General features: G+C 43.0%; 1 protein-coding gene across 7 annotated transcripts in view; it reads right to left on the reverse strand.

Annotated features, from left to right (window-relative positions):
• Positions 1–17,595, reverse strand: part of dnm2a (dynamin 2a) — a 27,318-nt gene extending 9,723 nt beyond the window's left edge. For 3 of the 7 annotated variants that reach the window (XM_086186361.1, XM_086186359.1, XM_086186360.1), the window contains exons 1-13: positions 17,114–17,595; positions 8,679–8,752; positions 8,331–8,480; positions 6,935–7,138; positions 6,700–6,798; positions 6,464–6,624; positions 6,206–6,348; positions 5,704–5,839; positions 5,525–5,592; positions 4,760–4,898; positions 2,796–2,882; positions 1,435–1,505; positions 386–437 (exon numbers count right to left, since the gene is read on the reverse strand). In XM_086186361.1, coding sequence (XP_086042487.1) covers positions 386–437; positions 1,435–1,505; positions 2,796–2,882; positions 4,760–4,898; positions 5,525–5,592; positions 5,704–5,839; positions 6,206–6,348; positions 6,464–6,624; positions 6,700–6,798; positions 6,935–7,138; positions 8,331–8,480; positions 8,679–8,752; positions 17,114–17,274 — 1,545 coding nt within the window. In that variant the 5' untranslated portion in view covers positions 17,275–17,595. Of the gene's footprint in view, positions 1–385; positions 438–1,434; positions 1,506–2,795; positions 2,883–4,759; positions 4,899–5,524; positions 5,593–5,703; positions 5,840–6,205; positions 6,349–6,463; positions 6,799–6,934; positions 7,139–8,330; positions 8,481–8,678; positions 8,753–17,113 lie in introns of all 7 variants that reach the window. The other 4 variants (XM_086186358.1, XM_086186357.1, XM_086186356.1 and 1 more) reach the window with 2 other exon arrangements.
• Between the last annotated feature and the right edge of the window lie 78 nt (positions 17,596–17,673).

Consider the following 17,673-nt stretch of genomic DNA (forward strand, 5'->3'; position numbering starts at 1 on the left):
AGAATGACATGCCTGGGTCACATGCGAACAGCCATTATTAATAGCCATAAAACCCAGTGGTGGTTTCAGAAAAGCAGAGAGGCGGGGGTCTCTAAATTCACTACGGCAACTCTCTTCACGATGAAATTCAAAGTTAAGCGGGATCTAACCAACACACATGGGAACTCAGCTAAATATTAGACCATATAAGACAGGAAGTCCAGTTACAGTGATTACAAAGGAGGTACCGTTAACTTTTACATGGGGGGACGTAGGTTAACAGCCTGGATCAGTGCTACAGTCAGGTATGTATCTAGTAATTAATGGGCTGCTAATGGGAAGTATCAGTCAAGGGAGATTAAATCTGGCATTAGTGTGAAGGCCTGAGCTGTGTGATGAAAGCTACCTGGTTGGGTATGGCCCTCTTCTTGTTTGCAGCTGTGTTCCTCTGCTGGGCACTGTTATTAGGAAAATGGACAGAAAAGACAATGAGCGCCACATCAAACACAACACAAGCAAATCATTCATGTCACTTCAATTCAAATAACATTCAAAGCGTTTAATCCACTTTTTGGGGGGGAAAAAACTTTTGTTGGGAGCGTGTTAGAACTACCAGTGTACTATTACACACATACATGAGGGTGAAAGAGGACCTTCGTGAACACCAACACGAGGGTCAAACTATCTCACACACAAACATCCTTGCTGTCAGCCCACCTGTTGTTGCCGTACCCTGGGGGGCTACCATCATCCAGCCTTCTGTAGTCAAGACTGAAAGTGATGTCATAAGAACCGTTAAAAGAACCCTAGCTGACCTCCACCACATCAACGGGAATCCACTCGCCATGCAGATGCAAGGCAGGGTCGGGCTCGCTCTGTCACTACGTGAAACAAACAGCGAACTGCACTCAGCTACTATGAAGAGTCAACCACCAAGTCGAAACCACTTCAAAATTCTCCCACAAAAAAGAGGGAGGGCTTCGCACTTTTACAAGTTAGTTGGCACAACAGCAACTATGAGTCTGCAGTCAATTGTGGTGTGTAAGCTCTTCTATGGAACACACAGCAACACTCCCATACAAGAAGTTTAGCTGCGACATTGCTGATTTTTGGAAGCGGTTTTACTGCATGCGGTGGGGAATATAGGGGAATACCGGTGACTACTATACCCCCCCCGAGACACATGCTCATTCACTGACGTGCATAATCACACTTATGCAACATGTGGCCAATTATGGCTGCGAATGTAAAGTTGTGAAATCCACAGCTGAGCGTATTGGTGGCTGGGCGTTAAAGGATTACGGGGCTGCACCTCTGTAAGTATGCAAACTTGCAATTACGCCTCAGATGGCAGGCAGGATCTATTTAATTAGGATTATGACGCCTGTGTTGAGGCAACCTGCAACCAGCTGTAAGTCAGGCTAGAAAAAGGAAGGAGGAAGGAGGGGTACTTACTTAGCGAAGCCGATGAAGTCCTCGTGGTTGGTATTGATGTAGGACAACTCAATGTCAATCAGCAGCAGAACCTTAATTAGAAGCGGAAAATTATGATTCGGGTGGAAAGGTCAAAATTAAACATCGCTCAGAAAAGGCACAAGGTGACAAGACTTTCCAATTTTTCACAGTGAACTATCACTCTCATCTGATGTCACATAACCAGCTGAACACCTATAGTCTGATATTGTTACAGATGTGCTGAGGTTGTTGTTGGCTGTTGCTGAGTTTTACTCAGACATTTCTGGTTGTAACGTCTAGAATGAAGCCTGTCTCCCCTCCCTAACAGAGACAGAGCTTCCAAATCTAAATCTCTCATTAGTCAGGCTTTAAATGTCGTTAATGCCGCTTCAGAAGCTTTTTTCAGAAGAAAATCATTTTTAGCGCTGAACACTTAGCAATGGTGCTAATGTTTTATTCAAAAGGAAAAAAGATAAATGCTCCCAAGAAGATAAATTAGATTACCACTTTGTGACATTTAGTTAATCTCATAAATATTCTCGGGAGCAATTATGATTGATGTGAGGTTCTATTTTTCTGTTTAATTACGTTTTTTTATGTCTAACATGTTAATGTCCAGCACGTCTTTTGTGTGCACTCTTTGTTATAGCTAACATTTCCTTTAACTGATACAATTTTAGTAAAACATCAAATATATTTTAGCCATCAGAAATAGAATAACTGCTTTCCTACTGCAATTTCACTGCTGTGATTAAAACACAATAATGACAAAATGGTAGAGGAAGCTGGCAGATATTACCAACTGCTGTTGACTATTTTGGCCACATCATGAAACCCAAAATAAAGACTCACTGGTAAATTTGCTTGATCACAGTAACAAAATGAGAACATTTGTCTTAGTAATTCACAAGCATCTGTTTTATTATGCTAACAATGTACAACTCCCTATGTAAATAATAATAATAATAATAATGTTAATAATTATAATAATTATAATAAGTAGCAGTAAATGAAACCCTTATTCTGAGCCCAGTATGTAAATTCCAACAAAAGAACAACTTATCTTTTAACGTTACACTATCATTTTAAAGTATTTCATAACAAATATGAACCAGAGGAGGGTGGCAGTTTTGACCCGCACTGGGACAATACAGGTGTTTTGACTGATCTAGAGTTGGCAAATAACCAACGAGAGTGTCAATGCTTCACTTTGTTCCATTAGTGTTTTAGCTCAATATCTAAATAAACACTTGAAGTCATGAGGGTGAATAGGAATTGTAGATTGTAGGTATCGGTGTGTTTTTTCAGCTTGAAGTAGGTAAACAGGCCGCTGGTCTGCAATCAACATCCCTGCAGCTCACCTGGTCCTTGCTCTTCCCTTCTCTTTCCCTGATGTGGGTGGTCACGATCCTCTCAGTCTCCTCTCGCAGTCTGGGGTAGGAATTGAGCTGGAAGACAAGACAACACAGCAAACGACTGCGGCGCTGAACACAAAAACACCGACTCTGACATGTGAGCAGGAGCCTAGTGAGACTTACCAACAAGTACCAGAGAGAAACAGGAGTAAGAATAAGATGAGAACAAAGAAAAGGGAAAGAGAGTCAAGTGACATTATAGTGTCACACACATCTAAACAAACCACAATCCGACACATACACACCAAGGTACTTGGAATGTACAGCTGCTACAAGGAAATTAGAAATTTACCATCAGCAAGGAAGGACGTTACAAAAATAGTTACCCACGACTACTTCCATCCATCCATCCATCCATTGTCTATACCGCTTACCCGTTAAGGGTTGCGGGGGGGCTGGAGCAAATCCCAGCTGACATTGGGTGAGAGGCGGGGTTCACTCTGGATGGGTCGCCAGTCCGTCACAGAGTCCCACTGTCTTAACAGCTTAATTTTTAAAACAATGTCTAGATTTAAGGGGATGAGGAATTTAAAAAATGTAATCTCGAGCTGATGGTAGATTTTTCGACTGTGATTGTGATTGTGATTAGTGAAGACTGGATGAGAAGGAAAAGTGACGGAATGATATTTTTTCGGCAGAAAACCTCAGACAAGAGGAGGGTGCAGAGCCTTCTTCTGTCCACAAGATGGCAGGGGAGAACTGTTGCTATGGAAACATTCAATTGAAGCTGCATATCAGCCCTGAGGTATTATCTCCCCATTCACATCACTTGTTTTCCATCCGATTCAGCAGATAACAGAATGTCAGTGTGCCGTGTGGGTCAGTGAGGAGCGCTGCCGACTGATAGATCTGATAGAGCTGGGTCTTGGGTTGGTGCAGGGGGGTGGGGGTTGGGGAGGCAAGGAAGCAATGTGGAGGTGTGGAGAAGGACAAAAAAAAAATGAATAATGGACATGGGAGCAGGCCGGTGGGAATTTTAAGCTGCACTTAAAATTTTAGAATCAATGCTTGATCTGAATGGACGCTTCCAGAAATGCGGGGTGGAGGGTAAAGACACACAGGAACAAAGGTGTGACTGGTTTCACTGGGATGACATTTACAGAGAAAGAGGAATCTCTTTGTCTTTTCATGCCATTCTCCCAGCAGGTATGTCCCTGGTTACCTTAACGGCACACTTCATGACGAGCGCGGTGAGCTCGGACACCACAAGGTCCACACATTTGAGACTGGGCTCTTTGAGTTTGAGGATCTGCTTTTTGACTATCGCCTCGAAAGCCAGGTCAGGGGTGAAGAGCCCCGTTCTGAAAGGTCATGGGGTCGGATCGCATTTTGTTGTGGTAGTAGAAAGAGAGAAAGTAAGCAAAGTGGGGAAAGGACAGACAGGGAGAAAAAGAGAGAGAAAAAAAGTATTTTTCAGTTAGTTATTTGTAGTTATTTATAGAAAAAGTCAAGCAGAGGACAAGCCAAAGGTTTTCACACACTTTTCCGGAATGAACCACTTCCTCTAAAACGATCTCAATAATCTTAAAATGGGCAACTACAGGCCAAATTAGAGCTTAAGACCACCCCTCCTTTTGCTGGCTGAGCTGTGAGACCTGAAGCTTGTCCAGGAAAGACCAGAGATGCTCAGATATGTCAAGTCCGTGACACATCTCATATCCATGACAACACGCCACTCGTCACAACACTCCACAACACGACAGCGCTGCCTGCACACGGGGCTCAGTGGGCGGGGTTGAGGGCAAACTACACAGATTTCCTCCTTAGTAAAAATAAAAATACAAAAACCAAAGATACCGGTATAAACCAGTCTGGATGTTCTGTGTCAGTGTACCCTCTGTCATACCCCTAGGTTGCCCCTGACGCCCCATGTCTCGGCTGGGTCGGGAGATGCTGGACACCTGCAGTACCTTGTTGGTGCACTGCCTGACTGTGTTGATGAGTTCCTGAATGACCAGATCGATACATTTGAGACAGGGCGTTTTCAGCTTAACGATCTGCTTTTTCACGATGGCCTCAAACGCCAGGTCTGGAGTGAACAGCCCCGTTCTGAGGATGCACAGGAGAGACAGAGGCACAGTGGAAGACAGATGGGACAGTTAACAGACATGTTGGGTCAAAGGACACAAACAGGTACACATGAATAGACAGATGAAAACAAAACAAAACAAGTGACTGCGTGGACCTCTGAGGTTACTAACCAACAGGGGAAAAATTGACAGTGACAACAGGGGAAGGCAGATAACACTTGGCTTAGAGTAAATGTAATTAAGCACACAAAAACAAATGCAGTATGACAGACATGACGGTATCTGTGTGGAACATGTGACAACATAAGACATCGTAGACAAAGGTGCATGTAACACAAAACCAATAATTGAACGCCTCAGAGCAGAAAAGAGGTGGAGGGTGTTGCAATGAGGAGATAAGAGGATTGAGAGTAGGACAGAATAGAGGAAACATATTTCATATAAAGCAGAGAATACTGAAAACACCACTCGGAAATGGACTTGCTATACCAGATAACAAAACCCTTAAATGATAGGAGAAGGAAATCTGTGAAGGGAGTAAACCAAAACCATGTAGCTACACCAGTATTTCATGTCAACACAGAGCACAGCAGTCAATGGAGCTCTGTGGGTGACTGCATTTAGTAGCTTTTCCACTCCACTTGCCTGACACCGTGAACGTTCTTGATCGCGTGACTGATTTCCCGCCGTAGCTCCTTCTCGTCAAACACAATCTAGGGGACGGGGCAAAAATGCATGAAAGCTTTTAACAAAATTTTGTACCTTGTAGCCCTTGATAACTTTGTGAATAGAAACAAACGCTCCACATAGGATGCAGCACTGACCTTCACTAGTTCAAAAGGGAAGCGTTCATGGAAGATGCGGTTGATCTTGGCACCACCTGACAGCTCGTTGGTATCCACCTGGTCCCCGGAGCCCTCAATGCACTTCTCAAAGTCCACGCCGAACTGCTGCACCATCCTGGTGGAACAAAGTGACAGGTGTAAAATAGTGCTTGAGAATGACCGCAATTTAGAGCAATTTCATTTGTTAAATAAAGCTCTAGCTTAAAACAAAGAGAAAATAAAGGTCACTGTGTTACAGTAACTCATCTGGTAGCCACTTGCCTTTACACCGGTTCTCAGTTCTCAGTGTGTTTAAGCTTCACTTGAAAAGGTTACTGTCAAACAACTTCCACTCGCGGAATTAATAATGTTATGTGCAAATAAAGCTATGCATAAAAAAATATCAAGACCATTAAAATTTACCAGAGTCAAAACTCACAGTGGGTGTCCAGTGTGGCTGACACAACACACCCATGCCCTCACAACATTCAGATGTACTCACTGCAGCAATGCCTTGGTCTTGCGTGTGGGGTCGTCTGGACGGAAGTTCTTGTACTCCTCTACCTCCTTCTCTAGGGAGAGAAGCTGGCTCTGCAGTTTACTGCGCAGACCAGGCAGGGTGTCCCTGATGTGGTTGGTCAATTGCTGGAGACAGACAGTAGCAGTGCTATTATTTTAGAGAATCAACAGCACGACAGGACAGACATTATATTTTTCCTGATGTAATGTGAACACAAAAAATGCAGGATTTCCAGCAGACCTGGTTGAGTGTTTTTTGCAGGTGCGGTGTGCCCATTCGCTCTGCTATGTGTCTGTACGCCGGATGGGAAAGGAAGAATTTCCTCTCTGCCGCCAGAGCTGCCCGAATATCCTTCTTCCCATCGATGTCTTTCTGACTGCGGTTCACCACACCAATGTACCCTGCACATACAAGTAGTCCATCACTATAGAACAATAAAGAAAGCCTTTGAACATGTACGCATGTCAGATCCTTACCTCTACGCAGCGGCAAAAGCTTATTTTCAAGGATGTCTTTTGCATCCGTCCCTTCATCCATGAGGTCTAGTTTTGTTATGACACCGATGGTACGCAGACCTGCACAAAATTGTCAAATGCAGCCATCAGATTTTTTTGGTCTCACAAACATTCGCAGATTTATCAGAAAGAAATACTGACCCAATGTCAAAGCGTTACAGAAAAAAATGAGATGACCAGAAAACAGCTTGTTTACCCTGTGGGTCCACCTCCTTGGCGATCTTGAGGGCGTCTGAGTTGGCAAGGTCAGTGTTGGCAGGAGTGACAGCCAGGATCAAACAACTGTCCTTGGTGATGAACTGCAACAGCATGTCCCTGATCTGGTGCTCAATGTCTTGGGGCTGGTCTCCAACAGCGACCTTAGTCATTCCCGGGAGGTCGATCAGGGTCAGGTTCAACACTGGGCCACATAGACAAGGGTCACAGAAAAGTATTACAAATACTGTTAGTAAGTTATGTTACAGACCAAAGATAAGATAAAGCCAGCACTTCTTAAGTAGGTGTTAACTTGCGGGGGGGCTATCAGCTATCACTTGAGTAGGTAAGATTTTGCTGTGCCACTACTCTGAACCCGGATTTTACTTTGTGAACAGTAAAACCCTGCGATTCTCAATCACTCCGAAGTGCCGGTGAAAATATAAACATTTGCAATTTGTCTGTGAAAGCCCGGCGATGGTTCACACCAGAAGATGAAAAGATTTGGCAGATGCTCAGTGATGGACTTAAAGAGGAAAAACAACCCAACAATGCTGGAACAACAAAAAAAAAAAGAAAAATTATGTTGCTTCATAAACATAAAAGAAACTATCCATTTTTAGTGTTAGAGAATCAAGTTTGAAAGCTCACAGGAGAACACTGGTATAATATAATATGTTACATCCCAACTCATGGGCTGCAGCATAAAATAGAAACCGACGACGTGAAAATTTCTAAATGTTTTTTTTTTAAAGAAATTGTTAAGCACCTGTAAATGTAGGTTGTTGTTTGCTTAGTAATCAAGGGAGCAGAGTGATGCAGGAACGAGTCCTAAACCTGGGAATCATTTTGAGTTGTTCAACGCCTGTTAACTTGTGTCAAAGTCAACTATTATTGTTTTGTTTTTGTTTTTAAATTAAATGCCTGAAATAAAAATCTATGGTTTGTACCAGCTCAAGATATTTCAATGCTGTAAAAACTGTGCTCAAAAATTCTGAAATTTCTAAGTGTCTTACAGAAGGTGGCTGAAAACAAATGCCAAAAAAAAAAAAAAAAAAAAGACTGCAGATGCTGTTGGGGGTATTAAAGTTCTGAGTTCATTTTCTGCAATAATTCAAAATTGAATGTATAAATCACATTGGTTTTTGGTCCAGGGTTGCCCGATGGTATTCTGCCACTCCTGCAGAACTCTATTCATACTTTAAAATACTTCTCCACACCAATTTTCTATGGTACACTTATCAGTAGACTTAATAAAAAGTTATCATAAGGGATGATTCCGCAAAAATAAATGGGATGAGAAATATCATATGAAATTAAAAATTCACGTCATGTAAGCCAAGGAGTCCCATGTGTTTAGTGTTTGTGTGTTTTACAGTGAGACTTGTGTTGGTTACCGTGTGGAGAGTAGACCCTCAGGTTAATTGGGATGGGAGAGATGCCTTTGTTGGAGCCTGTTATCCTGTCAGTCTCCGCCTCGATTTCTGCTCGCACTTCATCAAAATCGACGAACTTCTTCGTTTTGCAGTGCAGGAATTCAGCATATTCTACACATGGGGAGGAGAACGATATGCAGGGAAGGCAGTGGAGGAAGAGAAAAAAAACAAAGAGGAAGGAAGAGAGAGAAAAAGAGAAGACTGAATTAGAAGGGCAAAGGTAGCAGATAGCAGTGTAGCTGGAGGCGCTGTGGCAGAGAGGCCATATTGAGGCCAGCATGGAAAGGAGATGTGGACTTTCACACTCACCTGCTTTATTGTTGACCAGCTGCAAAATGAGAGGCCTGCGGGTAACAATGCCTGATCCCCGTGGAAGAAAGTCCCTGGGTGAGACAGACAGAGGAAGGGACAGAAAATAAACCAGAGGGTAGTAAGGTGGGAAAAGGATGAAAAGGACAGAAATCAAAACATGGTGGGTAGAATAGGGGGTGTTCAGGAGAGGGCAAGACCAAACAAACATAAGGACAGAAGAGAAAGAAAGAAAGGCAGACAAGGAGAATGTTCAATTATCCACAACAGACGATGTCCATGTCCTCTCACTGAGGCCTCTGGTAAATTGATGGGCACGCGGGAATTTCATGCCTCCAACTTGTCTCACAACAAATCAAATGTGACCAAGTCATTTTCTCTCTCATCATTCAGGCTTTGGAGATCAAATCATGCACACATACACACCACACACAGTCCTGCTGTTATGAGGAAAATCACCACCTAAATAGAATTCATAATAGCTGAAGCTACCATATTCTACATTTCGGCTCAGCTCTGTCCTTATTCTGAACTGAACTGAGACAGATTTTGTGGCTGATTTAATATGATGACGAATCCTAGAGCTGCAGCCTCGTGCAGACCGAATAATGAAACAACCCCTCGGACACCACAAGTTGACATGGTGTCACCAGAACAACATGAAAGCATTTATGATTCTGTGACGGACAGCTTCACTTCCTGTTGAGAGAAAGCTAGCTATGACCCGGTTAAGTCAAGGTGACATTTAAATCGAATATACCCTTTATCTATAAGAACAGTTCCTTATGTATAATGATGGTGTGGCAATGGAAAAGCCACCTCAAAGAGGGAAGGAGGGCAAAGGATAAAACCATAAACCAAGACAGGAGTTGGAGTTATTAGAAGAGTTATTCATTAAAAAGCAGGGACTCGAGTAAACTTGTCCAATTCAGGTCATTTTTGCAACAAATTCACATCATTAGCAGTAGCAGACAAGTGTCCTGAGTGATCTGACCACAAGTAGAGGCATGAATATATCTGATCCCATCAACTGAGATCTGATCCCTGAGACCGAATTTAGAGCCGTTCTGGTCCACAACCGCCCACGTTCTTTTTGAGGTGTGAACACAAACGTGACAACATTGAAGGAGTGATTTGTTGTTGTTTTTTAACAAGAATGTACCATATTTTACAATTCATGGCAAACTGAGCAAACAGTTAGCTTGAACTAACATAATTTATTTTTTGTTGGTTAATAACAATTTGTTATGGGCAAAGCAACTGGCTCGGAGAAAATGGACAAATCAACTGTATGCATGTTTATGAGCTTATTGAACATGTTCCAATCCATGTTCCATCCAATTCTAGAATGTGTGTGTGTGTGTGTGTGTGTGTGTGTGTGTGTGTGTGTGTGTGTGTGTGTGTGTGTGTGTGTGTGTGTGTGTGTGTGTGTGTGGTCTGTAAGGGCACCACTGATGACACTACAAAACAGATAATGGAGGCTAATTACAATCTTTTCACTGTTATTTCCTTTTGAGGTTCATTAAGCACTGAAGGAAATGATTATGATTTTTTTCCCAAACTACATCCATATTTGACCAAATTTAACAATAGCTTCCATGTTTTTTGTGCAATTCCTCTAATTTGTCTGGGATTTTCTGCATCCTGAGAAGGCCTGTATGTGCACATTCTCAACAACTAACATGCATCATGATATATCACGGCACAAGGCTGAGCTGCTCGAAGCATGAGGTGACAGTAAACAACCATGCTGTCCCAACAATATTGTTGCTGCAAATTTGCTACTGAGAGCTGCAGGCAACGGCAAACATGTAAACCTTTTCCAAGTTTGACTGCTTTGCTCCTCTTAAAGGGAAAGTGTACCTGAGGAATTTGAACCATATGGCCAAAGTGGCTTTGTCAGCTCTCAGCTGAGACTCCTCCCTTCATTCTGTCTCCTTCCTTCTCCTCCCAGTTCTGAGAGCAACTCTGCAAACATTCTACATCTGGTGTTAATAACCAACTCATGCACTGGACATCGCAGCGCTGAGAAAGTCACCAGCCAACATTTTCCTTCTCCTCCTTCTCAGACCATCAAGCCTATTGGGACTCTTAGCAGTGCTCAACATGCCTGCTGACTTCAGACTGGAAGCGATGCGTCAACCATGGGACAAGAGAGAAAAGAGAGGACTGCCTGTATTTACACGGCTGCAGTCCTAATGTGAAACAGTGTGGAACATTCTGGGTGTTCCTTACATCAGCAAAAAGCCGCGGGTCTGTGGTTCAGCACTGGTGCTGTGTCATGCACATAATGTGGAGCATGCAGGATTTGTCCAAGCGGCAGACAGTATGGAAAGGCCTGAATGAGGAGGGGGAACAAGGGAGGGAGGGTGTTAGAGGTAAAGAACAAAACTATAGGCTGGGGGAAAAGGATAGACACAACAAGCTGGATTTGGAGAACGACAGAGAGATTCTGCTGGGCCGTCAGAGCAAAGACTACCTCCCACTTCAAGCAACTGCTGATGCATTGATGCATCTCTCAAGTTACAGTCCACTCTCACTGGCGTTTGCACTGTCACACAATGCCTCGTTGCCTCAACAAGTGGCCAGTGGTGAAGGACTAAAAGCAGTACAATGAACCATAAATAAAAGTCAATTGGAAAACACTGAGAAATGGTTGACCCAGAATTTGTCTTTGGTTCAGTTTTATGTTTTTTATGCCTTCCCAGTTTGCCATTGCAAATAGAATATGAATAGCAGTGGCATATTGAAAAGAAGCAAGAGGCAAGGATTCCATTATTGATGCGCTGTAAATGATAAACGAGGCTGAGCAGATTGTGTATCATTTCATACATTATGGATGGCCAAGCATGAGCATCAGTCTGTGAGCCTCCCTCTGAAAGCAAAAGCAAGGGAGAGTAGGGCAGGGAGAGAACAACAGAGACCTCCCCTCCCCCAGCTTGCCTGTCCACCTCCTACCAACAAGCAGAGCTCCGGTGAGGAGTCAGACCCCACAGCCCATCTTCCTTTTTCCTCAAGTCTACAGCCTCCCTTTCAATCATGGACACCCTGTGTATGAGACACTGAAGTCACCATTTGACTCTCACGGGATGAAGTAGTACACAAAAAATGTGTCTGTGGTTTGTGAGGACTTCTCCCATGGGTCTCTGGTGTGGTGCTGTCCCTATAATTATGGTTGTCCACATTGCTGCACCACAGTCTGTCACACTGGCTACCACAAGGCCTTGCTTGCCGGCAAAGCCTCTTCAAGCACTATCAAAATCCAATTTCTTCAAAGGAAATCATGTCACTTGCTTCCTCTCAGCTGTCTGTGCTTCAGGTCTACCGTGGTAAACACAAACATCCAGACTGGTGGACATTTCTGCTCAAATTCCTCTCTATATTAATGTTTATACGGCACTATCCCACAATATAGCTATTGTTTGTGCGGATGGTAGCAACACGTTGAATACAAACACGAGCAGTGTGTCTCAGGAGGCAGAGTGACCATCAAGAAATCAGGAGGACGTCGATCTCAGTTGAGATTCCCTCCATAATGTGGTCAGACACGACAGCCTGAGCCTGTCAGTGGGGAAAAGAAGCACTTTTTATTTTGATACAAACAATTCCTCCACCATTGGAATTCTTTGTAGTGGTTTTAAATGTTGCTGGTTGTTGTGTTCTTCCTAAATACTGGATAAGTTCCAATGGCTTGTCCCTTTCATCTAGATCTTCGAGCTTCAAAATAGAAAAATATGTCTGAGGTTTTAAAATATCAGCATGATCCTTCAATAATCCACCAACCAAGGCGCTGTGCGTGTTGACCAGTACATGTGAAGCGCTTTTATAGAAAAAAAAAAGAGAATTGGAACAGCTTTGAACTTATGACACAGCTACTGTTTTCTCAGCAGCCTGATGTCAGCAGATACAATAACAACCTCCACCCAGGACAGCTTGCAGTGCTAGATATGATGCCCTTTGGCCCCACTGGGACAAAGAAGTTACAGCACCGCAAAACCAGTTAATAATGAGTCAATAACCTGTGCATTAAACAGTAATCAAGCCATAAATAATAAAAAAAGAGGTTCAGCTAAATGCTACCCACAGTAAATTAGTTTAATAAAACACAAGTGACAGATCATTTAGTACTGCAACAGTTGGAAATCTGTATAATTTTGACATCTATGCTGTTTGTTTCCCTGCAGATGTTGGTGTCACTTAACCAGCTAAACAAGATGAGACCAGACTCAGTAAGACACTGAAAATACAATATTTACAGCAGTCTGTTTTTCTAAAAGTTAGCAAAACATCAGGTCCCTCACTAGGACATCTTTCTGAAAAGCTTAACAAGGCAAAACAAACAGGCACACAGACACGTCAGCCCCTACCAACAGACAGAATCATTTAGAAATATGCAAGGCTGTCGAGCCAGGCTGATTTGATTAGCAAAGCATCCAATGTTTTGTGGTCTCTTGTGCTAAAAATGGAGGCCATGTTGTTCTACAGGTACGGTAGTCAACTTAATTCCACTGCATCTGTTCTCTGCTGTGAGTGTTGGAGATTCCTGCACACACACTCATTTCTTTAGGTCACTACTGGGGACATTGCTTGTGCACACAGACAAAACTGTATGTATTTGAGGTGCATCTAAATATAGCAGTGAAACAATCTTGAGCACTCCTTGTTTCAACGCAAAGGCTCACATCCACTTGCTGCAGGTGTGCTGCCCACTTCCATTTATCGAATCAACATCATGTGCTGATATTTACAAGGAATAAGCCAATATTTGAGACACAACCTTACCAGTCAAATGTAGATGAGAAAGGGAAAGCACATGACAAAAAAAGTAAGCGGGATGGATGGAAGTTTTGGATGAAGTAGCTGAGAGAAGTATGATGTGTCAGCTGTGGTGAAGGTTAGAAGGAAGATGAGTAACTTCCTAATAAACGATACCAGATCATTCCTCCCAACAATGGTTAAGTATCAATAATGATCCTGACTTGACTGATACAGCGGTGACGCAAATGGTGTGAAGCATGTTGATAAACCATCCCCTGATCCCCCACACTAATTATTCCGTGTGTCAAAAAAGAAAGAACTTGCTCAAGATTGATTTCCTCCTAAATCAGAAAATCAAACGTACTGTCCGTTCAACTTCGAACTGACAAGCAGGTTGCCAGCACTGTGTTTTTTGTAAAATTCAAAGACAGGCAAAGGCAGACACTGACATGCTTACCACCATCTTATCTTTAATGACATGCCGGTTGATGTCTGAGTCAAAGAAGATGGACTGGTGGAAGTGAACTGCAGTAATGCTGGTGCCGTCCAAGATGCAGCTATAATCTAATCTGAGTCTAAATTCACATTAGAAGGGCTGAAAGTCTTTGTGCCAGGACTAGCTTCCCTGGCATTAGCAGCTAATTTATGTCACTGTGGACACAATCAGTACACAGTTAATATGATCAAACCTGACAGTCTTCCCAGCCTTAAAATCTATGGATGCTTTGTGTCATATGGTCTTGAAAGTGTCTCTTTCCAACATCATAATACTCTGTTTCAACTGTTGTTAGTGCCACAGAAAGGGACAAGGGGATTATTTTCTTGCCTGGGGAAGCAGGGATGAAGCCATCCTTTCACACAGAAAATAGACCCTCACCACAGAACTCAACTCCCCGGTTAAAAGACAGAACATTACCGGTGGTAACAGCGGCTCAGAGCTCTCCGTTTAACTCTGCCGTCCCTTCAGGCCATTCGCAAGTCAAACATTTTCCAACACTAAACATTCATAATTTTATGTAACAGGTAAGTGAGGAAAAATGTCAAGGGTTTCAGTTCAGTTAGCTGCTGCTCAGAAGCTCAAACAAGCCCTTTGGCCAACAATGAGTCAGAGTGACAAGTGTGCACCTGTTGGTGCGGCACCTCCCATGTGCTTCCACGTTGACAGCTATAAATACACGTAAAAACTAAAAGAGTCACATTCTTCACAACTGCCAGCACCACATTAAAATGTAATGAAAAGCATTTAATTAGTAATCAAAATTAGAAATTGTCTTAAATTGGCTCAACTCAACACCCAGATCATTTTCAACCACAGGTACAAAGCCATTCCCTCGTTCTCTGGGTACTGCTGAGCAGCAGTTATGGAGGTTGCAGAGAGTCTATATAAAGTAGTCACTTTATTCAAACTGAATATTTGATTGCTGTGGAAAACTCAGTCAGGTAACAAGATTTTGACCTCACCCTCTTCACTGAGCCTGGGTTTTCTCTTTGGACAATCAGTCTATCAGAACTTTTCAAGGGTAGCGGCACTCAGAGTGCTTTTACAATGTTGCCTCATTCACTCACACTGACACTGGGGGCCGCCATTCAAGGCACCTACCTACTCATGAGGAGCAATTTGGGGTTTAATATCTTGCTCAAAGGGCATTTCGACACTGTCAGCAGGGGGAAGCGAGGATCGACCAGTGACGTTCCGGCAGTCGGACCGAGATGGCCACACTGTCTGCTGCTCTGTTTCAGCCTCCGCTCCTACTATGAGTGATTCAGAGGGAGCAGAGAGGCAAGCCCAGGAAGCATAAAGCGTCACTGTAGGATTGACTGCTAAGATGCAGCTGCTGAGGCATTTTGCTGTAGGCATCTCCATGGACACCCCCTGACCAGCATGCACCTCCGGACCAGTACTTTGGGCTATTAGAAGTTTAACTCCCCGAAATAACCTCATGCAAGATCATCTCACCCAAATTATGCAGTTCACCATCTTTTCACCGTCACGTCTTCCTCTCCTGTTTTACATTTTATTTTGTTTGGGTTTTTCTTGTGACAGTTACTTATATTTCCTTTAGACATGTATCTTAGTAAAGTCTTGAAAATGTGGTTTCTGCATATGAGCTGTCCTAAGAGCAGGATTCATGGGAAAATGTTCTTAACACTAACTTAAACGTTATATCACACACACAGGGTTTTTAAAACTTTTTCCGATTTAAGAAAAAATTTGTGTTCCGACATAATTTATTTTTAATGTACACAACTTCTTTTTTTGAAAGTAATTTACAATTAGAAGACACAGTGACGTTGTGTGTTAACTGTAATACCCTTAATAGACACGACCTTGAAGCTATGAGTGTGACTTTGAAACTTTCACCTTGTCAGCTCAGGAGTTACCTGCACTGCAAATATACATGGTGGATAAGGAGTGCAGCAGTCTCATATGGTAAGAGAGAATATTTATAAGTACGTCATACCATTGCTGCATGTTTGAGCATGTGTGTGTGTGCATGTCAGTTCAGTCAACAGGGAGAAAGTGGATGACCCATCCCCATGACAGTCTCATGTTAAGTGCAGCTGATATGTGTCAAGTGCTCTTACAGTGTATAATTCCACTCATCTTAATTAATGTGCACTGAGCGACAGGCTGCTCTGCATGCATGTTCTTGCCTGTGAGAAGTTACCACAGTCTCCTGTCAGTGTGTGAAACTAAAAGCCTGTGTGCATGCAATCTATAAAGCAGACGTGCTTGTGTGTGTATGTGTGTGTGTGTGTGTGTGTGAGACAGTGCATTTCCTGTGTGGGTTGGGTAAAACACACACAGCTTCTCGCTAGGGTGAAAACCTGCTAAACAAGCTGCTGTAGAGCAAGCTTGTTTTGTTCCTTTATCTGGTGGAATCTTATTCACTGCAGATGTAAGAGAGGACAACAGGACCAAGAGTGCTGCAGCTCTCACTTCACATCATAAGGTCCAAAGATGTCTGCGCTTACTTTTCCCTTTTTTTTCATTGTCAAGTCTTGCCTAAATAGTAACAAAAGAGGAAGGAGGTAAAGGAAATTGTGTCTGCTTCAAGTGTAAACTTGCACAAACAAAAAGGTCAAAAGCCAGACGTTACATAAAACATGCTGGGGATGCATTCAGCTGCAAAAATCAACATCCTGGGGGGGGCTAACTTTGCTGCACTCCCAACATCCCATTCGAATGACCCACACGCCAAAACAAAACAACATTGATTTAATTAAAAATGCACAAAAATACTACAAAGGACAGAAATCTTAGTTTTGACAGCGTCACGTAGATGAGAGAGACACTGATTTCCTGGTAGGTTAAAAGTGTAATTTTGCGGAAAGTCTTGTTTGTATTCAGAAGAATATTCGAGGACTAGCAACGAGACTTTATAGTCTGTTACAACCAAGGAAGTACACACCTTGAGCCACAAAATCTCCCTAAAATTCTTCCCCCCTATCAGCTATTGTTTTGCCCACGTAAAGGGCGTAACTACACACGTCAAGTTGTTGAACATGCAGGCGGGTTTACGACTGGTGCTTAACGTAATAAATGTAAGCTTAGCATTAAGGAAAAGTGACTTATCAACATGCAGGACAATCAAAACATGTTCAAGCAACCAAATAACGATACAAATTAAACAGGTGATTCAGTCGGTTTGCCTCAATTAGCCACAACCACTTACCTGCCCACAAAATTCTCCAAAACAGAGCTTTTTCCAGCGCTCTGCCCTCCGACCACGGCAATCTGAGGAAGGTCTAAGTTGCAACTCTGGCCAATGGAGCTGAAAGCGTCTTGAAGCTTATTGACGAGGGGAATCAGGTCTTCCATGCCCCGGTTCCCCATGGCTTCGTTAGCTCGGAGAGCTCAACACAGTGCAAAGCGGAGGCTAACGTTAGCCGCGGTAACTAGCTAGATAATGTTAGCTTAGCAGCAAGGTGTTCTCGGGTTACTCACTGTAAACGCTATTCGGTGAGTTCCACGGCTTCCAAAAAAAACAACAACTAAGGTTTCTATTCTCCTGCCAAACACTGAAGCGCTCCCCGGTAATGCAATTCACATTACTATCATTTCGTGTTATTTTAAGCACACTAAGTCAATCGAGACGGACGGAAAACTCGCAAAACAAAACTTCCTCTACACAAACACCATCCGGTCAGCGGAGACGACATCCGATCGAGACCGGCGAGTGTAGCCCCGCCTCTGTTGTGGAAAACCTTTGTCGCCTATTGGCTGATTTCGTGT

This window comes from Aulostomus chinensis, chromosome 18 (assembly GCF_037954235.1).
Source record: "Aulostomus chinensis isolate RoL2024-O1b breed Wild chromosome 18, RoL_Achi_v1.0, whole genome shotgun sequence".
Taxonomy (NCBI): domain Eukaryota; kingdom Metazoa; phylum Chordata; class Actinopteri; order Syngnathiformes; family Aulostomidae; genus Aulostomus; species Aulostomus chinensis.